Source organism: Ascaphus truei, chromosome 14 (assembly GCF_040206685.1).
Source record: "Ascaphus truei isolate aAscTru1 chromosome 14, aAscTru1.hap1, whole genome shotgun sequence".
In the NCBI taxonomy this organism is placed as follows: Eukaryota; Metazoa; Chordata; class Amphibia; order Anura; family Ascaphidae; genus Ascaphus; species Ascaphus truei.
In genome coordinates this window covers 57,963,753-57,974,484 of record NC_134496.1, presented here as the reverse complement: position 1 = coordinate 57,974,484, position 10,732 = coordinate 57,963,753, and the positions used below count along the sequence as shown (strand labels likewise).

Genomic DNA, 10,732 nt, shown 5'->3' with positions numbered 1-10,732 from the left:
CCCTCTACCACCTGCCCTCTTGACCCCATTCCTTTCCATCTCCTAAAACCTCTTGTTCCTACTATAATCCCTACGCTCACACACATTTTTAACTCCTCCCTCTACTCTGGTACCTTTCCCTCTTACTTCAAACATGCAACAGTCATACCATTACTCAAAAACAGAAAGCTTGACCCTACCTGTCTTTGTAACTACCAACCTGTCTCCCACCTGACTTTTGCCTCTAAACTCCTTGAACGTCTTGTATTCTGTCGCTGGCTCCATTTTCTCAACACCTATTCTCTCCTAGACCCTTTAGAATCTAGCTTCCGCACGGCTAACTCCACTGAAACAGCCCTCACTAAAATAACTAATGACCTCCATGCTGCCAAAGACAGAGGACATTACACTCTGCTCATATTACTCAACCTCTCTGCAGCATTTGACACAGTGGACCACCCTCTTCTACTTCACATTCTCCATACTCTTGGCATTCATAACAAAGCTCTATCCTGGATCTCCTCTTTCCTCTCCAATCGTACTTTCAGTGTATATTTGTTTTGCTCACACACACAAATATACACTAAGGACAGATACAGAGTACACAACAATGAAGGTTAACAGTGAAGATACAGTGATAGTATTACTTGTTTTTTACGATCCTTTGTAGTTTGAATAAGCAGCTGCACAGCCAGGGCTGCTCAGAGCTTTAATGGGGCCCAAGACTAGAATTTCCACTGGGGCCCCCGACAGCAGCCTTGCAAGCCTCTCCCTCCACCACCCCCTTTGTCTTACACCCTCTCACCCCCCTCTACTTCACTCCCCCTTCCTCTTACATCCCACGGATTATGGGCTAGAAAGGGTGTTGTTATAGTCCAGGGGGAGGAGTGAAAGTGGAGGGAGAGTACAGGGCGGTTGCGGACGGTCCTGGGTTGGTTTGGGAGTATGGGCCTGGAGAGGCTGTGTAGCATGGCAGAGAGCCCCACAGGTCCGCGGATCGAGCCCTCGCTGCTCATTGGAGTCAGGTGTTATTGGGGATCACTTGCTCACACACACAAATATACACTAGGGATAGACACAGGGTACACAACAATGAAGGATAACAGTGCAGATACAGTGATAGTATTACTTGGTTTTTCGATCCTGTGTAGTTTAATAAGCAGCTGCACAGCCAGGAAGATTCAAACACGTTTTCCTGCCTGTTCAGTTGCTTACATCAGCTAGTCCCCATCAATGAGGAAGGCCCTGATTGGCTCTACTACTCTACAAGCTAGTGTGTCAAGCGTGTCTGTGTTTTGTACTGACTCGTTGACCGGCCCGGGCCCCTGACTTGGTACAGCAGTCCCAGCTGTCCACTCGGCGGCCTAGATGTCAGCTACCTGTAACATTGCAATTGCTTCCAGGACAGATCCGTCTTATAGCTACCAACTGATAAGGAAAAAAAGCAGAGGTAATGCTAGGGAAATTGCAGTTTAAGATGATTACCAAATTGGGCTACTGTTGCTAGCAAAGCAGTGAAGTCTCTTTTTAACACCATTTTCCTTAAAAAATGTAATTAAAAAAATTATTGGAGTAATGTGTGAGGTATTGGGGATATATATTTGGGTGACAGAGTAGAACCAACAGCAAAGAGGTTGGAAATATTCTCTTATTCATTCTGACAACAATACTTTGGGGGTTATTTTAATAGTTTCAGAATATACGTTCATTTAATTTTTTCTATACACGTGGACATGATACACCACCTATAAATGCATAATCTATCCATGGCACACATAAAACTTCCCTGTACTCTTTCTTATTACTGAACTAGCTGAGAGACCCGGTGTTGCCCGTGAGTTAAATTTCCCGCTCCCTTCCCTCCCCCAGAGGGGAGAGACGGACAGTGGACAGGAGGGGACGGACAGTGGACAGGAGGGGACGGACAGTAGATAGGAGGGGGGACAGTGGACAGGAGGGGGGGAACAGTGGACAGATGAAGGGGGGACAGTGGACAGGAGGGGGGGGCAGTGGACAGGAGGGGGGACGGACAGTGGACAGGAGGGGACGGACAGTGGATAGGAGGGGGGACAGTGGACAGGAGGGGGGGGACAGTGGACAGGAGGGGGGGGACAGTGGACAGGAGGGGGGTGGACAGTGGACAGGAGGGGGAGACACAGTGTCACACACACACACGTCTCAGTCCAGTGCTCAGCGGCGCCTTTCTCGGGCGCAGGCCCCGCCCCCCGCAGTTCCGTGCGGCGCCGCACCCTACGGGTGAGGGGGGTGGTGTGGTACAGGTGAGGGGGGGTGGTGTGGTACGGGTGAGGGGGGATGGGCTGCCCCCTCCCGGCCGTCCGTTCCGCCGCTTGGTTCCGGCCGGTTGCGGCGGGAGGCACCGGGGTGAGGGAGGGGAGGCGGTGTGTGTGGTTCTGTGTGGAGGGGAGGCGCAGGGGTGTGAGGCGGCGGTTTGGGCGGGAGGTGGTGTGTGTGTGTGTGTGGCAGTTGGGTGACGTCATAGAGCCACCAATTTGATTGGCCAGAGGCTGGACCAATCAGATTCACCACATGTCGTTTCAACCCAATCTGATTGGCCAGATGTCGTTTCAACCCCACAACTTTTGAATTTATATATTAAGACATGAGAATGTCATTGAATCTCGAATTTGAACTGCACAGCATTATTGCTGCCATAGCAAATGTGAATATTCCTAGTGTTTTACAAACATACTGATATTTAAAACCATTAACTACTTTGCTATGCAATGTGTTGGAGGCAGCAATGTGTCTCAGGTTCTGTTGTAAAATACACTTAAAGCAGTCGTCTGAAATATCATGTTTACGGTTACAGCAATCCTGACAAATGGGATATTCATTTTAAAAGTTTTTTGGAAAGACAGATTGGATGTCTGCAGTCTGTGCAAAACCATATAACACGGAGTCCGCTTATTTAATAAATTACCCTATACAAGTACGTGTGCTGTGATTAATATGCCCGACTGAGTTTTTAATGTCCAAAAGCGTCAATAAGTGAGATCTAGGAACTTTGTAGTAAAATAAATGCAATTAAAATGAAAACCATTCTAACGTCAGAGTCAGACTCAAGTGAAGTCTACAAGAGTACATTGTGATAAAAATACGGTACAGTAGATTTCTTTCCAATGAGTGAGACTAGATAGAATTAACATAAGTCATTCAACTATAAGATAGGGAAACTGGAACGTATCACTTATGTGCTTATAGTGTGTCTTATGGAATTCCTGCACAGTGGACAGATACCATTACCCCAGACAACATATAAATCAGCTCCATGTTTGGTATAATGTGTGTGTGTTCGGGAGTAGGATACTAATGTGGTATGGACAGAACCATCCTAAAACTGCACTGAGTGGGGAGAGTGCTGAGCCAATCACAGTGCTCCATGCCACAGGGTTCTGTGCATGAGATACCGGTCACTCAAAACAATTATTAGAGGAAGCTTCGCGGTGTGACGCATTCTCACGGCTTATTGTCAATCCCCTGATTATTAAGGTGAGGTAGGTGGCCAATCAGACAGGATTGCTCATTTAAAGAAATTACTTTGGCAGCACTGGGACAAATACCCCAATTTATTTAGAATATGACAATCCCTAATGAATGTAAATCTGGTCAGAGATGGCACCGGGCATGTGTGTCATGATCTGCATCCGAAGCCACCAGTAGTAGTCCATGGGGTGATATCGGGTGAATGGCGTAGGTGCAGTCAGCGCATGGGTGACATCGTTGATGACGGGTGAGGTGTCCATCGAGCCGCTGTCGCAGTATGTGTGCATTTTGTCGATCTTCTCGTCAAAGTATTTCCTCCCGTAATCGTTCCGTACGACCTCCGGCAGCTCGTCCCACATCTTATCTGCGATGACTTTGATCTTTTCTGGGCTGTACAGGCTGGTGGCAGCAATGAAATTCCCTGGTTCCACCACGCTTACCTTTACACCCAGCGGGTGCATCTCGTAGCGCAGGCAGTCGGAGAAAGCTTCCACACCAAACTTAGTGATGCAGTAAGGGGAGCGGGCAGGGTTTGCCATACGGCCCAACATGCTGCTGATGTTCACAACACGACCTGGGAAGATACATGGTAAATGGACAAACAGAGGATACAGTTACACATGAGTACATAAACCCACAACAATGAGCCTGTGACATGGAACAGGCTACTGCATCTTTCCAGGATTAAATCAACACTGGGTATTTTGTGGTTTTCAGAAGCCTTCATTGCCAACACCTGCAAGTAATTTCAGATCGTATAAAAACTTGCTCAACAAATTTGGGGTGGCAGAGCAGGAACTTTGAGTGCACTAGCCGAAACTCCTATCATGCTGCCACCACCAAGATTCATTTAAGGGGTTAAACTTTGGTCCCCCTTTGCTCAAAGAAACATTTGAATCCCAATTTAGTAAACAAGGGTAGTAAGACATGTCCAAAAATTAGGGCAACCTTTCCCGAAAGGTAAACGGGTTCAGTTAGAGCTTACTTACATTTTATATTTAATACAACAAAAAGAGTTACAGGTAATTGGGAGGAGAACATCCAGCATTAAGAGCCAGAGAGAATTGGTTACAAAACTGTTGTCCAAAGAAAACAAAGACTTTCCTTCATTATTTTATGACAAATAAGTACTCCCACCTACACATTATTTTTTTCAGTATTCGAACCAAGGGGTCCTCCACAGCTAAAACATGCTGCAGGAGACCCCCGGTTTCCTGGGGTACTTACCAGCATAACAGGAATAGTGTCCAAATGTGCATGCAGCGCGCAACATACAACATGTGCAGAGAAAAAGGCAAACGCAGCGTGACGCAGGAAGGTTGTATCTCCAGAAGCGCGCTGTTTGCCCTTTTTCTCGGCAAGTGATAGAATACGTATTTGGACACTATTCCTGTTGTGCTGCTACTTCTAATTCCTGCCAGACTAAGTAAGTGAAAGCGACTGAATGAAGGACGCTCAGTAAGTAGAGCTTGCCCTGGGAATGAAAATAGTGTCTGCAAGATACGTGCAGCAATTAAGGAGAGCGACGGTTTATGCTCTTTGCTTGTGAATTCAATATGGCCGCCACATCTCACGTGTCCCGCAGGCCAATAAAAAGCCTCACCTTCATCGTTTGCAGCTTCATGCTGTCTGGCCATTTAAATGGTCTGATGAAACACTGGTAACTAAACCGGTAAATATCTCAAGAAGTTGGGGGGTCCCTGGAGCTAAAAAAAAGCCCGGTTCAGCTCTGGAGGACCACGGGTTACATAGTCACAAGGCAGACGAGGTTGAAAAAAGACATATGTCCCTCAAGTTCAACCTGTGCTAAATTTAGATGACAGATACTTATCCTATATTTGTATTTACAGTATACTGGAACCTATTTGAGGGAGGCAAACACAAACCCCAGTGACACATAATCCATCATCATCGCTTCAAATACTGTTAAAAAAAACATCAGTAATTTGGAGGGGTTCTTGTTTTAACCCCTTAAGTGCTTGGGGGTTACTAGACCTCTCTGAGAAGTCCGGTAGATCACGGATCAAGATCTCCCCTGGAAACTGGAAAAATGTATGTCATGAGGGCGTCCTGCGTGCTGGCCATCTGGCATTAAACGGTTTAAGAACACACTGGCCAACCAAAAAGTTAATCTGTAGCTGGTTAATCTCTTAATGCTATAACTAGTATAACACACATAAAATATAACATTCTGACAGCCACATTGTAACAAGCCCTTTACGGTTCAGCGTTTTTCTTCTGGCCAGTTCCCAGATTGTTACGTATTTGTTGCCCTGAGCACTGACCATGTCAAAGACCTAGAAGCGGTTTGCACCCACCCAAGCACGGCAATGTGGCACCCACCCAAGCACGGCAATGTGGCACCCACCCATGCACGGCAATGTGGCACCCACCCAAGCACGGCAATGTGGTACCCACCCAAGCACGGCAATGTGGTACCCACCCAAGCACGGCAATGTGGTACCCACCCAAGCACGGCAATGTGGTACCTACCCAAGCACGGCAATGTGGTACCCACCCAAGCACGGCAATGTGGTACCTACCCAAGCACGGCAATGTGGTACCCACCCAAGCACGGCAATGTGGTACCCACCCAAGCACGGCAATGTGGTACCCACCCAAGCACGGCAATGTGGTACCCACCCAAGCACCGCAATTTGGAGGCTGAAGGTTCCAAAAAAATCAGAGGAAAGGTAAAAACAATGAACTAATGGTTTACAATCAATATAATGATTCCCTACAGATTAGCCCAATAGGTAGTTCTGGCAGAATAAGTGGGAAACACATTTACTTTATTGAATGTCTGTTATGCATTGGGGAACATCTTTCTTACCTTTGGCCCTGCGAATGAGCGGAAGACAAGCTTTGGTAACACGGACAGTACCCCACAAATTAACTTCAGCGACCTCTTTGTAGGTTTCCATGCTTGTAAATTCTACCTCTCCAAAGGTAGAGATTCCAGCATTATTAACAATGCCCCATAAACCTAAACAAACACGAAATCACAGGGATAGTTAGATACATTCAGCGCAGGAGAACACTCTGCTCTCCTTCCTTTTACAATGCATACGTCAAAATAAACTTGGAAACAGCAAAAAAAAAAACATGAGAATGATACAAGGTTTGGGGTGCACGTCTCTGCTCTTCGAGGGGCATCCATTCGGTATTGTGTATTATATTGGAATTAGAAACACCCAGTTCTAATTCTTGTGACAGTTCTATTTTAACTAGGCTTACAAATATGATATACAGTGCTAGATACTCTGCAATGCTATGCAAGAAAATACGCTCCAATAATTGGAGCATTGGAAAAGTTGTACGTTATATTGATACTAAGTCTTTCATTGCACTTACCCTTCTCAGGATCCTTCAGGTTCTCTCGTATTATCTCCACAGTTTTGTCCACCTCTTCCTGCTTCACAACATTCAGCTGTATTGTTTTCATTCTGTCGCTCTTCAGGTTTTCTAGCTCCCTCACACCACTATCTCCCTTGTCCTGTAAAAGGACAATCAGGAATAAAACTATTTTTGTGGGTTTAATTTAAACAGGTAAAAAGTGAAAATGCAAAACAAAGCACACAACAGGAGGCACACGAGGGCCTTACACGCGTGCGTGTGCGCGTGTTTATGCACATTTTCCAACATGCAGGAGGTTAAACACCTCTGGAGAAGCAAGCTGCAGGTGCACCTAATTAATGCAGATTGAACGTCTGACTGCAAGGGTTTTTTTAAAAGGCAGTCAGTAAGCTGCCCAAGCTGAGAGACTTTTACCAACCAGTAGGACACAAGTTGGAACGGTTCCCCAGGCCTGTTGGGACCAACACCCAGCAACAGAATCTCCAGGAACCGGAGTTACAGCCTGTTGAAGAAACCGCACTGCCCTTCTACAAGTGTCTAGAGGGATTACCTACAGATCCCTGAGACGGATTTCCCAGCACCTTAAGATAAGAACTTTAAAGTTTGTTCGTTATATTTTATGATGTTTAAAACAAGACGTTAGCCTGCTATCTACTTGGTCAGTTCGTTGGGCCTTCGACAGACAGGGCCTTCGTTGTGTTGTTGGCCTCCCTACTGTAAAGTAGGCTTTATTTTTATATTTTTTGTTTGCCTTAAAAAGGGACAGTATGTTCAATATTTTATTATTGTTGTGGAAAAATAAACCCCCAAAGGATTTTGTTACAGCCTAAAATACCCTGTATGGACTCTTTCTGACCCTACCATGAGGTCGTCCGGCCACAATATCTATATCTATTTGTAATTTACAAAAACAAGCCAGCACGTTATATTATATGAAGCAGCAAGACATGTTATTGTCCAGGATCGAAGTTCCAGTCCCCGGCAAAATATCAATGCTTCAACAATATACGTTTGTACCTTTTCATGTTACCGAGTGGCCTGGTTCCTGGAAATGCTTGGTATTGCTATACATCTGTGCACTTGTAGTGACATTTTGGCGTGCATTTCCCTGGTATAATTATAATATATTTAGATCTCATCATCATTTTTAGCCCTTGTCGATCCACGGCTGGTACTGCGGTTACAGCCTCTCTTCTCCACGTTGCCTCCACCAAATTTTCTGATTTCATAATTGTCGTGTTGGTCTTTTAAAATCCCTTGGAATCTAACGATATGTCCGGCCAAATACCATTTTCATTTCTTCACCCTTGTGATGTCACAGACATGTGTTTGGTTTCAAACCTATTCATTCTTTCCACTTCTTCGGGAATACCCAGCATACAGCTCTCCATATTTTTTTGCGTTGTCGGAAGCTTCTGAATTGTCTTCGCATTTAGGGCCAAAGTTTCACAGGATACACCGTTCACATCCATACGTGAGCACGTGCGGGATAAAATGGCCACATTCATACGTGAGCACGGGCAGGATACACTGGTCACATCCATACGTGAGCACGTGCATAATACACCGGTAACAATACGTGAGCACGGGCGGGATACACGAGTCACATCAATACGTGAGCACGTGAGGGATACAATGGTCAAAAAGATTTTCTCTTGAGGCACAATGGAAGGTTCCTTTGCATGGTTGTCTAGTTACTTCAAAATATGCTCCATCCCATCTTCATTCTCCTGTTGATTTCATTCGAAAGGTTCCCATTCATTGATACTAGCTGGGGGAAGTTAGACATTGTCTTCTACTTCTTGTTTTATTCAATTTTTCCCAGTCATTGTAGAGTTGACACATTTGTTGACCATCACTTTGGTCTTGCTGAGATTCATATGGTGGCCACATTCTTAATTGCTTCGGCATTTTCTCCGATTTGTTGATCGTCTGGACTTGTGGCTAAAATAACTGTCATCTGCAAATCGTAGGTGACTCAAGTATGTATGTAAATGTAGAGACAGCAGGCACACCTATTAAAAACCATTAGTATATAGAAAGGTGAGTGCACGCATCATAGGAATCAGATGAGCATATATTTCACCAAAACCCACAGATTGGAGTAGTAGAAGAGGCAGCACATTGCAGGTAAGAAAACATTGTGTATTGAACAAACGTCCAACGTGTCGGTGCTATATGAAGGTCCTATCCTATTGTACGGAATCCGGGTCTGATTTTGGCTGGAGCTCACTCTTGCAGAGTTGGTGAGCTCTCAGACAGACCTTCCCTTGGCTTTGCAAGCACTATCACCTGTGCTTGCAATCACTGCAGCTCTGTCTCTCTGCTCTGGCATTGGAGGAATTCCCACACAACCCTGTCTTGGGATTGGCTATCTCACTTCTTATACTGGGCTGTCCCTTTCTCTCATTGCTGAGCATAAACCAAGTTGGACTTGGATGTAACCGTGTTTGCCACAAGCTACTTGCCTTAGACTTGCCTTGTTCCTGTGACCTGCTGCATTCACCCCAGGAAGAGGTCTGTTTCCTGTACTAAAGCACTGGATCCCCAGTGCTAGTCTTGCCTTGTTCCTGAGACCTGCTGCATTCACCCCAGGTAGGTCTGCTTCCTGGTTCTTGTGCTGAAGCGCTGGATCCCCAGTGCCAGCCCTGCCTTGTTCCTTAGACCTGCATTCTCCCCTTGCAGAGACCTTATCATGGGCCGCTCCCGCTCCTCACGCAGAGGCCATTCCCGCACTTCAAATGCTATGTTGAAGCGGTGTGCACCTGACTTCCTTTTGCCGAACTTCAGCCTGGACATTGACTACCCTACCGTCTCCAACCCTGACCCTGGCGTTTCTATGGTGGGCAGCACACTTAAGTATATTTAAGTTGTTAGCGCCTTATATTCACTTATTCACAATAAAGTGTCTATGGATTACCTTGGCTTCTCCAACCCTGACCCTGCTACGATTGACTACGGACTGCGCAATCCTGAACCGGCTTTGTGGTCTAAGGTCGGTGTATTCACATCCCCACCTCAGCCCCGCGGTCCGGTCCCGGTTTGTGGCGAGCACGTCCGTTACATATATGACCAAAACTTTGGATTTTTGTTCAATACACCATGTTTTGACCACTTACCTGCTATATATGCTGCCTCTTCTTCTACTCCGATCTGTGACTTTGGGTGAAGTATATGATACACACTATATATCCCGTAGGGCACCTGTATCTTTCTGGGACAGCCAAAATATATAGGTTGGGTGCACTGCTAAATGCATTAAATGTACTAAATACACATATCAGAAGAAGCAGGCACTCCAGGATTCAAAGTGATAAAATGTATTCAACGTTTGTCTCTCGACAACGGCTGTTTGAGCCGAAACGTTGAATACATTTAATCACAATGAATCTTGGAGTGCCTACTTCTTCTGATATAGTTACATAGTAGATGAGGTTGAAAAAAGACATGCGTCTATCAAGTTCAACCCACGCTAAATTTAGACGACAGATACTTTACCCTATATCTGAACTTACAGTACAGTATATTGATTCAGAGGAAGGCAAACAAAAAACCCCAGCGACAAATCATCTAATGATATCTAATAAGGGGAAAAATAAATTCCTTCCCGGCTCCAAGAATTGGCAATCGGATTACTCCCTGGGTCAACATTCTTCCCATGTTTACCGATTTTGTATTTCCCTGAATACATTTACTGTCTAAAAAGATGTCCAACCTTTTTTGAACAAATCTATTGTATCGGCCATCACAGCCTCCATGGGTAATGAATTCCACATTTTAACTGCCCTTACTGTAAAAAAACATTTATTTTGTTGCTGGTGAAACCTCCTTTCCTCCAACCTTAAGGGATGACCCCGTCATATGTTACAATAGTGTTGGATAGGCCAAGGAC

The 10,732-nt window shown here is 45.4% G+C and overlaps 1 protein-coding gene across 1 annotated transcript in view; it reads right to left on the bottom strand.

Annotated features, from left to right (window-relative positions):
- Positions 1–3,523: 3,523 nt before the first annotated feature.
- The window catches only part of BDH1 (3-hydroxybutyrate dehydrogenase 1), a 20,140-nt gene continuing 12,931 nt past the window's right edge, over positions 3,524–10,732 (bottom strand). The window contains exons 5-7 of the mRNA XM_075571123.1: positions 6,838–6,979; positions 6,317–6,469; positions 3,524–4,057 (exon numbers count right to left, since the gene is read on the bottom strand). Coding sequence (XP_075427238.1) covers positions 3,588–4,057; positions 6,317–6,469; positions 6,838–6,979 — 765 coding nt within the window. The 3' untranslated portion in view covers positions 3,524–3,587. The remainder of the gene's footprint in view (positions 4,058–6,316; positions 6,470–6,837; positions 6,980–10,732) is intronic.